The 16,664-nt window shown below is 36.4% G+C and overlaps 1 protein-coding gene across 3 annotated transcripts in view; it reads right to left on the bottom strand.

The window, feature by feature from the left end:
- Positions 1 to 127: 127 nt before the first annotated feature.
- The window catches only part of LOC103712056 (tRNA ligase 1), a 38,266-nt gene continuing 21,729 nt past the window's right edge, over positions 128 to 16,664 (bottom strand). For 2 of the 3 annotated variants that reach the window (XM_008798436.3, XM_026806572.2), the window contains 12 exons: positions 16,175 to 16,240; positions 15,757 to 16,046; positions 14,109 to 14,216; positions 10,989 to 11,086; positions 10,811 to 10,871; positions 9,364 to 9,440; positions 9,188 to 9,259; positions 9,013 to 9,089; positions 7,191 to 7,271; positions 2,462 to 2,564; positions 1,266 to 1,424; positions 128 to 843 (listed from right to left, as the gene is read on the bottom strand). In XM_008798436.3, coding sequence (XP_008796658.2) covers positions 451 to 843; positions 1,266 to 1,424; positions 2,462 to 2,564; positions 7,191 to 7,271; positions 9,013 to 9,089; positions 9,188 to 9,259; positions 9,364 to 9,440; positions 10,811 to 10,871; positions 10,989 to 11,086; positions 14,109 to 14,216; positions 15,757 to 16,046; positions 16,175 to 16,240 — 1,585 coding nt within the window. In that variant the 3' untranslated portion in view covers positions 128 to 450. Of the gene's footprint in view, positions 844 to 1,265; positions 1,425 to 1,718; positions 2,103 to 2,461; positions 2,565 to 7,190; positions 7,272 to 9,012; positions 9,090 to 9,187; positions 9,260 to 9,363; positions 9,441 to 10,810; positions 10,872 to 10,988; positions 11,087 to 14,108; positions 14,217 to 15,756; positions 16,047 to 16,174; positions 16,241 to 16,664 lie in introns of those variants that run through there. The other variant, XR_003386623.2, reaches the window with a different exon arrangement.

The following is a 16,664-nucleotide window of genomic DNA, read 5'->3' as shown; positions in this document are numbered from 1 at the left end:
AATTTTATCAGTTTCACATCGTTGCTTAAACCCAACCTCATCCCGACAGATCTAAACGAGTAACTCATTCATCTAACAAATTCTTTAACAGCTTGCTTGAGTTTGGTAATTCACATGCGCTCACATCTGGTTGCCAATCGATTAATAACTAATGATTTCTTCACATATGCATCATGTTGAGAACAGAAGAAAAATTCAATTGATGAGGCATACAATGCTGGGAAAAAAAGAAAGGAGACGCCCGCCAGCCCTTTTCCGGGAAGGACCGCACACATAATAGTGGGGAATGATATGCAAAGGCGCATTTCTGATTCCCTACAAAATTCCTCAAATTCTAAACTCACTTTTACAATATTTTACTCCGAGGTCAAGGGAAGCCACTCTATCACCTCATTTTTCAAGCAAAACTTCTAGTGTCACTCCGCGATGCTGGCACAGTGTGGTAGCAACTCAATAAAAATCCATAACTCCTGATACAGTCACCGGTGGTTCGATGTCTATCCTTGTTGCTTTACCTTCAGAGACCAAATGCGGCAATGTGTTGGCTTCCCTTGGTGGTATACCTGGTGCAGTCCAAAGAGTAGCATGGGGCCACTCGTTTTTAGAGTCTATCATTTCGCCATTAATTGACCCTAGTCGTGCTTCTAGAGCAGCCAATTTGTCAGAGAATAGTAACGCAGTGAAATCAACAGGGACATTTTGTCGGACGAAGACACCATAACTAGCAACAGCTGTGACACCATGACTTCTTTTGTGAGCTAGGGTTACATGAGCCTTCCTGAGGTTGTTCTCCATATTCTTATCTTCAAGGAAAGCCTTCGCCTTGGGATCCTTCTTGGCTATCTGTCACGATCAAAACAACACATTAGAGATTACGTACACGTCGATGACCAAACTACATATTAACAAAAAGTAAAAGCGGAGTTTAAGTATCATGCACTGGTGGTGTGCTGGTCCGCCACTTGGCACAATACCTACTGTGCCATGCCGAGCTGTGCAGTGCATATGATGCGCTAGCACGCAGCTGGTATTGTGCCATGTGCTGATAAGGCACTAACATGGTGCATCTCATGCATGCTGGGCCATGCCATCCGGCACTTGAATGCACTGACTATAGGTAGTAATGACTTCTACCAGAATCTTCATGCCATTAACAAGAGATCGAACACAAATGTGAGTGAAACTAAAAAACTGGCTCCGGCAATTAGTTTTGGGGGACTTGAGCTCAGATCAACATAATTGAAGCATATAAAATGCAGCATTACCTTATCCAACATGCTCGTAATCTCTGTCACTGGCAACGTGACAGCAGCAAAGACAATGTTGCCAAACTTCCTCTTTTCCGTATCTGGTGTTTTATACTCACCCTTTGCGACATCTTTCAGCTGCTCTAGGACTTGTTTCACAGCCAAGTCAAAAGGAACCTGGAATACAAAATGTGTTATAAGCAAAAAAATGGTTTATCTAGGACATACATGAAATTGACAATATAATTATTGAGTTTAGGCTTTTACAATCAGAAGGTTTTTTTTAAATCCTTTTTTTTTACGACCTACAAAACACGTTCATTTCCAGTTACAAAGTTAGGCTATGTACAATAGATGCCATTTATATAGCATTATAGCATACTCTTGCTTAATTAGTAGTTACTGACATGACCCCCCCCCCCCCCCCCCACCTCCTCCCGTGCAAAAAAAAAAGAGTAAAAAGGAACTGACCTCCCAAAAAGGTAATAAAATATGAGAGGTCAAACTTCAATGTTGGTTACACAGATCTTAAATCATCAATATTTCAGACCAACTCCTCTGAAATAAAAAAGTAGCTTCAAGCTATTTCTCAATATCTGTATCCAATGGTTTTTCCCATCCTTGTTCAGTCAGCTCATACGAGGGGTCCTACACTTAGTTGTTCTGCTTCTACTGGACACTCCAGCTACCCAATTTGTCATGAATTATTTTCTTTAACCACCGCTCTGTCCCGTGAATTACTCATTTCTACTGCAATTCTCTTAGCTCTAGGACATATCCATCTGCGCATACTTCCCATCCTGCAGAACTTGTCTGATGCCCATGAGCCCACCTCACTGCCAAATAGTTTGATCCCTACAAGAAGAGAAGCCCTTACAAATGTTCTATATCAGAATTGCTTTATAACAATAAGATGGGTGTAGATCTTGAGATCTCATTACGTATTTAAATAGTAGCAAAACAGGAAACAGAAAAAAGAAAAAAAGAGAGTAAAAGATAATCTTTAGTTTGAGTCCGCAAAGTCAGAAAAAACAGATTTGAGTAGTTATTACATGCATCAATTTTCATTGTCCACCAGCTTTGTATGGATTTAATATGATACTGATCTTTTCCTTGGAATCATAAACAATACGAGGGACATGAAATTCGATCATTAGCTTAAATCTTAGATCAAAAAATCTATTGAAGGGATAAGGTGAGGAATAGTCACCTACCTGAATAGAATTGAGGTAATCGGCATTTCCAAACATAACTTCCCGCAATCTTTTTTCCCATCGAGCCCATTCTTTCGCATATGAGCCTTTCACAGGTTCCAGTCTATGTTGCCATTGTTTTGTTAGTTGATATTTAATAAGTGAAATATGACAAATATTAACTAAGGAAATGCATTTAAAAATCTATGTCAAACCATACTATAACAAATAGATCTATATTCAATAGCAACTAGGTTGCAGATACAGAGATATGAATTGCTGCATTACATGTCAATATAACTATAGACAATGAACAAGAAATTAAAATTTTTTTATAAAAAAATCAACTGCAAAATATGGCAAATTCAACAATCCTTTGAATTAACATTTTTTTCCTTTATCAGTAAAAGGAAAATTCACAATGATGTTTTTGTCTAAAGTGTGGCTAAAATTTCTTAGGGACAATATTGTCTTGTCGAGTGAAACTACTGAGGATGGAAAATGATCACAGAAGCATCAAGCCAAGGACCTAATAGGAAGTGTCAAACTAATAGTTCTTAGAATCTGCCAAATACAGCTTACATTATACCTGTTCTGCATGATGAGCTAAAATGAAAGGCAAAATTAGGTAGTAATTAGTAAAGGATTTGCATCAATATTGCCACCAATGGCAAACTAGGAGAAATATTTTGCCATGATAACAAGTTCCTCACTGACTCTTAACCAAGCCAACTATCATTGTCTTCATGTTTGATGCATAATTGAAAAGTGAATTAGGACATATTAAACAGGAGAAATTTAGAGGAAAGAAGCTAATAAGGAAAAATATGTAATGCCTCTTAGGTTCTGCAAATTAAATGACGATAAGAACGATAATCGCAAAATAGCATAGATGAGAAAGAACGAAGAGATCTATATCACATTATCTCTGCAGGAACCCTTCCTGAGTGTTTTACTAAAATTTGATGGGAACTGGTAAAGATCTAAAGTTTTTGTGACTCCCAGCTATTCCCTAAAATTTTTACACAGTCTCTATATTCTAATAGTTTAGGATTTTAAAAAGATTGTCCTCCATTCTGCTTCGAATACCAAATTAGGCTCTTTTTATGTTGAATAATATATCCAGCCACTATAGTTCTTGTGCAGCGGGCAGACACGCCTGAATACCTGCTCAAAATAAAACTCCATTAACTTTCATATTTTAATACCTAGCATACCCCTTCCTTCCTCAAGTTGCAAAGAGACATACATCAGCAACTAAAGTCTATCTGTGTCCTTCTTACTGCCCGTCCCACCACCTCCTGTCCTCAGGGAAGCCAACTAGTAGTGCACCTCACCAGCTTCCATCCTACGTGCCGTCTAAGGGGGTGTGACATGTTGACCCCATAATAAGGACATTCCATCTTCCCCCATGACCCATCAACATCCGTCTTCCAACCGTAAATTTAATGAGACGTTTTGCCCACTTTTACAGTCACAAATTCACTTCTGCATGTTTCCCTCTTTCAATATCTCCTTTCTTTAACATTTCCCTTGCTTCCATTTACCATCTTCTCATCTACTTGAATCCAAAAGTGCAAGAACAAGACCTGGTCCACCACGCAAAAGGAACATACCATGTGAACAGAAATAAAATGCAATCTTTCCTTCCTCACCAAGGAATAAAATTATTAAAGATCTAAATTCAAACACTTGAAAACATAACCCCCTTGTCTGGGTTATGTTCTATTGCAATGTTTCTTTTGGTTGGAATAAATGGGTGAGATCTTGAACTCAAACAGAAATGGTTGTGGACTCCGGAAATATGAAAGGAAAAGTTATTGGTATGAAGAAGGGACTGGGATTTGAATGGTGCTTTTCTCTCAACAGATATTTTTGTATACTGATCAGTATATTACCTACTAACAGAATTAAATCTTTATTTTCTTGTTAACCTCGCAATCCATATTCAGATTTTGTTTTTCTTCAGTATACTTCTTTCTAGCTTCTGAAACAAGGAAATAGTTTGTTCTCTGTTTTTTTTAAAAGTATTATAATACATTTTATATGGGTGAAGTAGAAGGGTGTATAGAGGGGAAGCTTGTTCTGGACTCTTGCCATCATTGTTTTCCCTCATGTAGTCAAAACAAAGAGGAGATTGCAAGAGGGAGAGAGGGCTGATCAGCAAGCTTTATACTGAACCCTATTTGGTGGCATGGAAGAGGGGAGGTGGTGGGGCGCACTCTGTCTGCTGAAAGAAGGGAAGTAATGAGATGGGATGGAATAGAGGCAGGCCACGCACAGATGTTTTGGTTGCAATGTGATGTGATGGGAGCAAGTTCAATTGAAAACATTTGGGGATATAATAGGTAGCCTGTGAAGATCAACATAGTTACTATAGTTTGGGGGTCCATTTAGGACCTATCATCCGCTATATTAAACTACACGACTTGGTTGTATTATCCATTAAAAAGAGGGTTAGGTTGGAATTCAAAGCAGAATAAAGGATCATCAAGTCGAAATTCCTTTCTATTGCTTTCAAACAGGTTTGACCAATGGAATTAGGTCCTCCAAATATTTCCAAAAAGCCTGAGCTGAAGTGGTGAATGATCAAGAAGATATGGATGGGCAATCAGGCCGATACTCTCAAGGATCATGCTCTCCTCAATCTATCAACCACCCCACCCCTCTCCTCTCTCTCTCTCTCTCACACACACACACACACACACACACACACACACACACACACACACACACACACACCCTGGCACCTCCTCCTCTTTCCTATCATACGGGCCTCCCACTACCTTGAAAAGATCAGGTTGGATGACCATCAACTCCCTCTCCTTCTTCTCTGTCATGCATCCATTCATTGTCCCCAGATGCATTGATCAAAATATGACTAGAATCAACTCAAAGCTATGCTCCCTCAACAATCTCGACAATCTAAACACCTTTCATAACCATTCTCCTGCACTTGAACCCTCAACCTAAAAATAGTCCCATCTTCCATCGGTTTCTTATCAAGCACAATGCTCGATCTTTCCTCAAGTCTGTTACAGATTCAACAGTAAAAAGAAATCCTACAGAAGAACAAACGACTCACGTGTATGAAACAATCTCTCAGACTTTAGTTCTATATACACTTTTACTTGCATGTCATAGGCTAAAAATGGTTCTGTAAATTAAAAAATTTAACATGGTCAATGCCTGTTACAATGCTCATATTCTGTCTACTAACATCCTGGGATTGATTTTGACAACAAATTTACTCCCTACATGCTTCTCTTTTTTTCTGCTCTCAATAGGGTAATTGGACAAGATTTCATTAGTGTGTTTCTTAACATTCGTCATCCAAGGTCCTTGTGTCTTTCACCAGATTTTATATGAATCTTATAGAGTTCTACGCCATGTCATATTCAAAAGCTTCATGCAAAATTTATGGTCTCAAACAATGAGCTCAGACTTTGCTCAACATGGATATAATTTTACTAAAGCCAATTCTTCCATGTTTATTTGATATGACACTCATTAAGTTATAGTTTTCCTTTCATATGTTGATAATATCATCAGCTGATGCATTAAGTTTTCACGGCCTTTAGTCATTGTTACTAGGATTTTTCCTCTAGCTACTAGCCATGGTGGAAAAGGATTTACACCTTCATGGGCAAGCATATTGCTAGGTCCTTTTGAGTTTCTTTCAAATGATGAATCATGGTTCTGTAAAGGAATCCCAAATCATACAAACTACATTTCAAATGCATGCTTATGTCTTTTGATACCACCGACCACTGGTTTATAATTTAGCTTAATAAAGCATAAAATATTTTGAGAAATGCAAAAAGCAGTGTTAGAAGACATGACAGAGACATAGATCCACATGGGTTTGTAGTTAGATGGACTGCTTGCACCTATAAAGCATGTTTCTTTTGTAGGTTATCTGTGTTACACTTTGGCATTATAAATGATAGATGTTTCTTCTGATTATTTTTTTAGTAACACAAACAATACTATATTTACTTTATTTAGTATATTGAACACAAAGGATGACCATACATGCAAATATTAGAGAAAAAATACAATGCATTGGTCATGTGATGAGTTGGGCATGTTGGTTCCCCTTCACAGTTCACACAGAACATGCAGGAGTGTACGAATTATGAAGTAGCGACATAGAAAATGTGCTATTTAAGGAAATGCATATGATGATTGTCATAAGTTCATGCATAGAACAAAAACATACAAATCTACAATTGAACATAAGCAGTTCATGTTAAATCATTTAGCTAAAAGCCAATTGTAAAATCTTGCTTGTTCCCTCCTGGACTTGTGTTCATGGCTTACCGCATATCAACAGGATAAGATATGGTACCTCTCATGGTATATCGTACCGGCCCAAACCGGATAGTACCGGATGTACTGTACCATATCGGTTCGGTACTGGTACCCGATACGAGTGGCGTACTGACACTCGGTACGCAAAAAAAAAACTTCATACCGTACCATACCGACACTGTGCCAGTGTGGCACCGGTACGGAATTCGGTACCGAGACAGCGAACTTTGGTACCTCTGTTGCTGGAAATGTAAGGATAGTAAAACTTATTCTATGTTCATATACTTCAGCAAATAAATATATCAGCCATGGAATGATAAGTATAGAAAAAGATGTGCAAAATAATCTGGATGTTACTTTGCATGCAAGGATATTACTGGATGCTATATAAAGACCAGCGCATTCTTCTGTAAGACTTCTTAAGACTGGAAAATACCTTCCATGCTTGCTAGTGTGAAGTTTGAAAAGACTTATGCCTTCCTCCAGTATAGACTTCACAGGATCAGGTAGTGGATTTCTATAAAGAACAGAAAAACACAACATGGTAAATATTAATAGGAAATATTGTAGGAGTGATGCCACTTTAGTAGATAAGTAAAAATATTGTTGTGCATTAGCATTCCTTTATATCTTAAAAAAATTGTCATTAAACATCAATATATCCATGGAAATGAAGAAAGTTAGATGTAAATAATCAAGTCATATGAAGGGAATAAACAAGTCGGTAAGAATATACAGCTTACAAGTAAAAAAACAGTGAAGACAGATGCATATCTGAAGTTTAGATAATTGGTTCCCAATCTGTGATGTAACCACCACACATGCAGGAAGGACTGAGAAGAAGAGGCCGATGAGAGGAGTGAGCAAGAAGGGAGAGAATTCAGTGATACCAAAATTTTAGGGATTCTTGAAAACTTTTTAAGGTGTTTTCTGGTATCTAACAATCTTATAGATTGCAAAACCTGATGGCTCCCGAAGTTGGTATCTCTCTCTCTATTTGTTCCCACTTCTCATTGCTTCCCACCATGTGTGCGATACCAGGGATTAGAGCCATTCATCCAAACAAGCCACTAACAGAGGGAGAGCACAGAAAAGGATAGCAAGTGAACCTAATAGCAAATTTCATCGAAAGTTGACACCATGAAGTGAAAGATTTTTTGTTAGCTATTTTTGTTAGCTAAAACTTAGCACTTAAAAGTGATTTCCAATCACAAGAACTTGTATAGGCACAGTAAAAAGATGACTAGGGATTGAATTTGGGTTGCAAAGGGATATCCACAGAGCAACTATTTTTTCATGGAATGGGATTTGGGATTGAAAACCTATTGCATGCAATGTGTGCTCCAAGATTGTACATGTACCAGCAATTAGGAAGGGACCAGCAAATGCAATTCTTTGCCCTTGAAGATGCATGGCATGAGAATTTAAGGTACTAGATATCAAACAAGAGGAAAACTAACATATGATCCAATATAGAATTCGCATAATATTGAGAGGCCCTTTGAGATACCCATTACAAAAGTCACTAGAGAACAAGTCATTAGTCAATAGAATGTATAATCAATTAAACATAGTAGCATAAGTTAGAGATGCAAAACAGAATTAACACCCAGAAAACAAATTTATTTAAATTATAAAAAAATTTCACCCAGAAAAGGTAGATTTAAATCTGCATTCTTTTTCTGGCTAGCCTTTCACTGCACATGATTATAGATGGAAGAGGTTTGTCTGGATTGGACCTTAAAAAAAGAATAAACCTGTACCAGACCTTGGAACATTTGGAAAGATGCAGGTTCAGGATCAGACCCATCTTAGAAACTGGATTGGTTGCAAAAATGGACTGGACCCAGACCTGACCTACTAGACAGCTATTCAAGAGAGTAGAATCAATCTGTGCCAACAAATTACTTTTGTCAATGGACACTTTCAAACAAGTTAGTTGCTGACATAAACAAGTTAGCTGCTGACGTGGGTTGACACTGAACAGGACTTCTGTGATATACTGTAGCATGGATCAAGATTCCAAACCAACTCATCCCACTCTGCAGTCCAAGGTGCATATTGTATGCCAAATACTTATAGATATGCTTCAATAATTCATTGGACGCATCTAATATCCTTGCAGATAGTCATTGACAATATAATACCACTTCACAGACTTTGAGAAAACATAGGTGAAATTTACAGTGGGTCCATTAGTGCAAATGCCTTAAAAAATTGAAATGGCAGAACATGAAAAACAGAAGGCGTTGCTTTACCTATCAGGCTTGAGCAAAGGCATCTTGACCAAAGAGCCAAAACGTTCATATAATTCACTCTCAAATTCTCTGCGATTCTGGAGAAGCATGGCCAAAACAATTAGGATAAGATTAAATGAGAATTTATTTCGACATGTATTCCCACCATTGGAGGGTACGAATAGCGACTACATGCCTTGCCATCATAGAGGTGGTAAAACATTAGCAGAACATAACCAGCATTTGGAGATGCCTTATCAAGATTTCCCTTTTACAAATACAGCAAAAACAAGCATAAGATAGCCGAGTGGCAAAAGTCAACAGATAATTCTGGTCAATTACATTCATGAGATTAGCAGAGTTTGCAAATACCGGATGATTTACTCGTTGAAGAACACGCAATATAAAAACAGCCAGCGCATCAAGAGAAAACGGATTTGAATCAGTTCCTGCACATTCACACAAGTCATAATTCCAAACAATGTTCCCTATACATGATTGTATTGAAGTATTTAGCATACAATAGTACCTACCTTGGGAAAGTTATTAGCTATTTCTAGTTAATATTTGGCAAATGAATTTATTCTACTGAATGCCATGGAGGAAATACATTTGGACTGGAAAACATCAGCTGTAGCATGGGATCTCTGTTGTTACAATATTTGATTTTATAAAGAAAACAAAATTCTGTGAAGGACAAAGACAATCACTCCTGCGAGACTTCTACACAAGTTATAGATGATCCTCTTGAAACACAACTCAGAAAACATAAACCATAAAAGGTACATATGTATAATTACATGAGTACATGTATTTGAGTATGCATAACAGGCATTCTGTTTTAAAGTGGCTCGCTTGTTTATATTATATGCCTTCAGGAAAAATGCAGCTCCCCATATAAAGCTTTGCATTATTCCATTTACATCTAGAGTCCTTCCAATAGCAAGGCAAGCTTCGAGGGCTGTTTACTATTCACATAAGCTTATTAAACTACAATATACGGTTGATTTCATACCTGCCAACTTTGGGTTTTGTGACAGCTTCCTCCCTTGCTCAAAGTTGCCTTGCCGAGAAAGCTAAGACTGATTCAATGGGTTATTTGTCTGATTAAAAGCTAATTATAAAACAACCTTAGAACAGGAAGGTTCCCTTTTAAATTCGCGGAACCAACTCTAGCTAGCTTAGACGAGGCTTATTGATTAAAGTATATAACATGTTTGGGTGTCTATTGTATTCATGCGGTATATAAATATACAGGAACATTGGTTGTCATTAATTCTAGTCATATACAATCAGATTTGACAACGTCAGTGCATATCAATCTTCTTATAATATCTTGATTAATTACAATCCTCAAGCAAAAAAAAATGATTCAATTTCAGAATATTGTTACCGAATCCATCAAACTCAGATTTCACAACCATTATAAAATTATGATCCTTGATTTTTTAAAATAAGGATCTCACTGTTACTGACAACAGTAAAGAAGCATAAGATGAAAAAAATGTATGGCAACATAAAGAGGTTTTGATATTCCACAAGACAATACTGAATAACTTCACGAAAATAGGAAAATAAACCTGCACGTAAGATCTAATGACAGGAGGTTAAAAAAGAAATGAAAAAGATATGATTCTTGTCTTCAACAGTAAAGAAGTGTTTTTATATTTGAACATCAGCTGCAGAGTTGAATATAAAATTTCAAAGCCTGAAATACCACAGGCCACCTTAAAAGAAGAACTTAAGGAAATCAAACAAAAGGTATAAATGAACAGATTGGCCAAACTTAATTGCAATTGTTAAATAATAATAAGAGAACCTTCAGATTCTGGAACGACAGGAACAGCAGAGGCTTTTGTGCTCCGACACATGCCCTCAATCTGGAATATGAAAAATATCCATCAGTTCCTACTCAACATTATAAAGGAACATATGACACCACAGTTTATAAAGAGAAAGAAATAAGCATTTATTTAAAACAGGAGATAGGACATTACTTGTCTCCACACTTCTTCATTTGGAGCATTTTTGTCAGCTAGGGTTATGGCATATGGTTTCTTCCTGCGCTCATCAGCAACCTTTTGCCAGTACTTTCCTGCAAAGATTCACTTTGGATAACTAGAGATAAAAATATCACACCTAGTGGGGAAAGCACTTTACAAATCAAACAAAGGATATGGGTTTCAAAAAAAACCGTTGGCCTTTTTAATTCATCACTTAGTAAGTATCTAGAAGGGTAAATGATGAATGAATGCATACATATGCACACACATCTCTGTGTGCATGTGCATATGTGTATATTTATACGTATTATTGTATGTACAAGTGTATTTCTAGTGACAATGGGCTTAAACCAAAGATTAGCAATAGGATTACATCCTTTTATGCTAAATTGGTGAATTTTATGCTAACTTGGTGAACTTATTGCTAATTCTTTGAGAAGATATACCATGGTGTATATTATTTGCAGATGGTAATGCATTAATTAATGAGAATAGAACACCATTAAATGCTAAATTGAATTTATGGAAGAAAGCATTAGTGAAAAGGCTTAAAAATCAATAGAACTAAAAAAAGAATATATATATATATATACACACACACATATATATATATATAAAGAAATTCTAGTGAAAATAGAAACAAAGAATAGCATGCTAGTCAAGGATGATGGATAAGATATACCATATAGTGATACATTTGTTGTTTGGGATATGGTATATAAAACAATGTATAGAGAGAGAGAGAGAGGACACATGCAATAGAACTAGAGCTGGTTGCATGAAATGCTTCTAGGATATTGTGTGATTGACATGTACATCGGTGACTTTGGAAAATTTTACAAGATAACATTAAGGCTTACAATGTTCGATGGCTCAAATATTGCACACCAAAAAAGCCCAAAAAACAAGTTGGATTTAGAAGCAACAAGAACGTTGAGATGGATGAATTGTAAAACTAGAGCAAGAAGAGTGAAAAATGAGAATTTAGAGGAGATATAGGCATTGTACAAATTAAGGACAAACAAAGTGATCGAGAATTATGAGATAGTATGAGTATGTACAATGAAAATCTAAGCGGGCTGTAGAAGAGGGCTTCAATATTTGCTGAAGGATTAAGAAAGATGAGGGAAAGACCTGGGGTAACATGGACAAAAACTGTGAAAAAGGAAATGGAAAAACTTGAGATGATGTCCGAGGAAGCACTAAAAAGGAATGCTCGGTGAACAAAGATTCATGAAAACCATAGATAGTTGGATGAAGCTTGATAGTTATGGTTATGGTGATATATACACATGTGCTATGTCCATCCAGTCCATTGTAATGGCTTGACCATGCCTGCCATGATGTTTACCATGCAAAATAAGGCTAGGTTTTGTTTGTAAACTTACAATCCCTTATTCCCAGAAAGGCAACAGCTGGGCCTAGACTTGGGCCTTGGAAGAAAATTGAGCTCGATAGTAATTGTCTAGGACATGTGAAATGCAAAACAATGCTTGGGCACATAGGGCACAGCAGTGATGTAGACCTGACATCTAAAGCAACCTCAAGATAATCACAGAATCGAAGTCCTACAAGTCTGGAGAGTGAAAAAAGGTTACATGTTTGGAACGATGGTGAGAAGCATTGGACTGTACAGGTCCATAGCTGGTTTTATAGTGCTAGACAGGTAGATGCACCCTTGGTACTTGGTTATGCTCCCCACACTGTGCCAATACCAAGGGATATACCATATTGGCAATCAGTACAGCCTGTAACAGTTGGCTGCTGGTACGGGTATTGAAACTGGTACTTAAAACCTTGAAAAGAAAGTATCAACAATCTAGGAAAATTCAAAGAGAAATTTGGAATGGTAGAATAATACTTAAATATGGATACTCATACAATTTGGGATGCAAAAATCTATTTGGGATTACCAAAAACCCACAACATGGTTAAGCATACAAGCACTCAATTTAAGGAGTTGATACTCAACACAGAGCAAATCATCTAAAGAGCATGCTATACCATATAAAAGAATGCTACACAATGCAGCATGACTTTAAGATATAACAATTTTATAATATTTATTGTTCATACTCGCAAGTGTAAAACTTAAACCTTCATATAGAACTCCAGAATGTATAACTCCATGTAAATACTAATGAAAAAGAAAGTATGCTTTTTTATCTGTAAAGGTTTTCCTACTGGAGAATTTTCCATAACTTAAGCTAGATCTGTGCTCCTTAGATGACTTATTTCAATGTTTCAATTGCCGCTACTGCATGTGACAATACACACTGGATGATTTAACCAAGAAGAGAGAAGTGGGATGCAATTGAGAGGCTAATTATAACAGTTCCAAGAGGATTGGGGTACCATAAATCAACTTTTTAAATGGGAAATGGTACATGATCTAGGGATGAATTTGGAAGTTTAGCCTCGAATACTATTCCGGAAGTTATCCAACCTGTCATTACAGCTGTTTCTCCCAAATGCTTATGTTTGTACCCTTCAGACATCTACAATTGGGCACCAAACACCAGAAGCAAGATAACAGTGTAGTCAGTTTGTTCTTTGATCTAACTCACCTAAATATCATAAAAATGCAGCCGATGCATGTCTTTGTGACTCTCAAAAAAGTATTTGTTTTGTAGCTCATAAATAGACATTGAAATTTAGGAATCTGAAGCATTTTTCCCTTTCCAATTTGCCAGATCGAGATATTGAAATTTTATAACATCACAATAAACTAGGAAAACATTGACCATACATATTCATGAAAAATTAAAGATATTTAATACAGTGATGAATATCATGACAGAACACAACTTAAATTTTGTCAAATTTTGGGTAAGCACCCTTCTGCATTGTGTGCTTGTGCAGATGAAACATGCAGAGGGTGGTCTGAATATGCAGGAGCTAAATAATAACTATCTGGGACACCAAACCATACAACTTGAGAATGGCACTGAATATGCAGGTAAATGTGTGAAAGTGTGAAACATAAAACACTAAAAAAGAAGGCACAACAGATATCTTACTGCTTAACACTACATTACAAGAAATCATAAAAAACAATTAACCAACATACATAACATATACTATAATCATGAGTACCATGGATACAGAACAGACCTTTAATAAGATCACCCATCAGGCTATGCACAGGGCGGTTGTCCCCAAGGCCACCTGGCATGCTCAGTATTTCTTTGCATAGAGCTGACTTAGCACAGCCTGGTATGCCTGAAAAGAGAGAAAAAAAATCAGAGGGCAATAACAATATAATAATGAAACATCTCTAATCATAAACTTACAGTTTTGAAAGGAAACTAATACAATTCTACACAATAAAATAAAAGGAAATCTTTCAGAAGTAAATCGCCAAAGAGAGAGAAATGAATAGATATACAGTTAGGCATAACATAGACAACACTAACAGCAAGAAATCTAACAAGCAAGTGTTGATGTACAAACAAAAATTATCAGATCTGACATACTCATTTTGAAAAAAAAAAACTCTTTTATTTTATGACTGGAATAAATATTAGCAGAGGACCTCAATTTTACTGTAGGCTCTATATGAAACTCAAGGCTATAAATCAGATGCATGACATTGCTCTAATTCTCAAACTTCATGAAACAGCTAAAATCAAATAAAAAAGAGGAACGATTAATGAGGCCTATGTTTGAAATGTATCCACCTATGCTTCACTGAACCATAATATACAGCAGTAATCTCATCAGGTTAAGCACGGGAAATTATAACAATCTTCCAAGTTCCAAACACTATTGCAGTCAAACATGTCTCTCACTTGAAAAATTCAACAGTTGGCCAAATCCCTTGCTCCAATGACAAACCAAAGCTATTAAAATTTAGTAACATCGTGACATATTCAACAGGCACATGGGGGTTGGAGGGAATTTAGGATACAGCAGAGAAAGTTTGGGGGATGTGGACCAGATCTGAAACAGAATTCATCTATAAAACAAAAATAGACACTCAAAATAGGAATAAAAAAATAAGTTGTAAGGAAAAGGAGTAGAAAATAAGCCTGAACAGTACCACTTACAAAACTTTGAATTAATCATAATTCCCTAATTCTAATTTTACCCCCTGCAGCCCTTTAAAAAAAATCATGTTAAAAAGTTTAAGTCTGGCTTTCTGCATCACAGCCATCACCTCTTCTTGTCTTTTATGAGAGTTCTATAGGCTCCCATACTGTAATGTCCATATACCTATTAGCATCCATATTTCAGACTAGTCTTATGTACTCTCACTAATAACTGATCATTCAAGATTCAAATTTTTTCAGCCATCCCTTTTGCTTTGTACAGCCTTTGCCTTTCACTATATTATAACTTCCATCTAGCTGGCTTTTTGCATTACCAAACCTCAATTAATTCTTGAAATCACCAAAATAGCAATTTTTTGCTTGAATGTATACTAAGAGCAGCTAAATGTCACATTCATTCAACAAAAAAAAAAACTGGTGCTAAGTAGTATTAATTATAAATGCATCAGGCACATAAAGGTGGCAAGCTAATTCTATGGCTTATCACCCCAACAGATCAGCCATCCCCCTGAGTCCCTAGTCCCTAAAAGAGAAAATATTTGCATTTTGTATTTTTTCCAATAACGAATATCGAAATAATAGTAGTCTTGATTTGACTAATAAAATAGCATACTGTACTAACTTCTTACCTTTTGCAGTTGTACATATTGCTTGAAACTGTACAGAAAAATTTGAGATGGAATGTTTTGTGTCAGATGTAGGGATTTTACCTGGAAAGAATACAATGAGACCCTCATCTTTGGGAACTGTATCTTTAACTGTGGGAGTTGGAGTTAAAGGTGCTACATCTCCCTCAGGATGAAGATCGCCCTCTTCATCTCTATCTCCTTCAATTATAGCCAAGAAATTTTCAGCCCTAACTAAGTTACCAGCAGATCCTACCAACACCTGGTTCTGTGGACTACGCCTAGCATATTGCTCAAGGAAAGGCTCAGCTTCAGTAAGATATGTTGATGATGACAACTGTTTGTTCCCATACTTTCTTCGAATATAGACAGCCCTGCACATTAAAAAGACAGTCTAATGTGTACATATTTGAAGAAGCTTATCATACAAATTAAAGAAAATATTGAAACTATATAGGCAGCAAATTTATTTGAACAAAAGGACAAAATGACTAGCATTTACCATTCATCCAACATTTTGCTAAGCTCCCTCTGCTTACCAGCTGATGTTCCCCAATTTTTCATTTGCCTATCACAAATAAAAGGATTATTTTCTAATGTTAATATGTATTGCAGAATAAGTTAACAACATGAAAGCATAACCACTAATCAGGAGGGTTTTGAGAAATATAACCAACCATGTCCAATGTAAGAAAGAATAAATTTCTATTTTATTTTTTGGTTATTCTATCAGATGTAATTTAAAACTCAAGAATTATGAGTATTTATGACCCTTAGATATCAACATAAGAAAATCAGTCTTTTTCACCTTGTAAATCAACAAAGACTGAGAGAGAGAAGCCCAATTAGAACACATGGGAAAGAGATATCCAAGTGCAAATACTTTCTCTTTAATCAGTTATATAGAAATAGGGATATGCCAAAAGAGAAGTCTGACAGAACTGAAGAGGGATGGACTTATTGGGGAAGTACTCCTAGTAATTATTTGATAT

This window comes from Phoenix dactylifera, unplaced genomic scaffold, assembly GCF_009389715.1.
Source record: "Phoenix dactylifera cultivar Barhee BC4 unplaced genomic scaffold, palm_55x_up_171113_PBpolish2nd_filt_p 000204F, whole genome shotgun sequence".
In the NCBI taxonomy this organism is placed as follows: domain Eukaryota; kingdom Viridiplantae; phylum Streptophyta; class Magnoliopsida; order Arecales; family Arecaceae; genus Phoenix; species Phoenix dactylifera.
The sequence above is the reverse complement of the archived record's forward strand: the minus strand, read 5'-3'. Positions and strand labels throughout refer to the sequence as shown.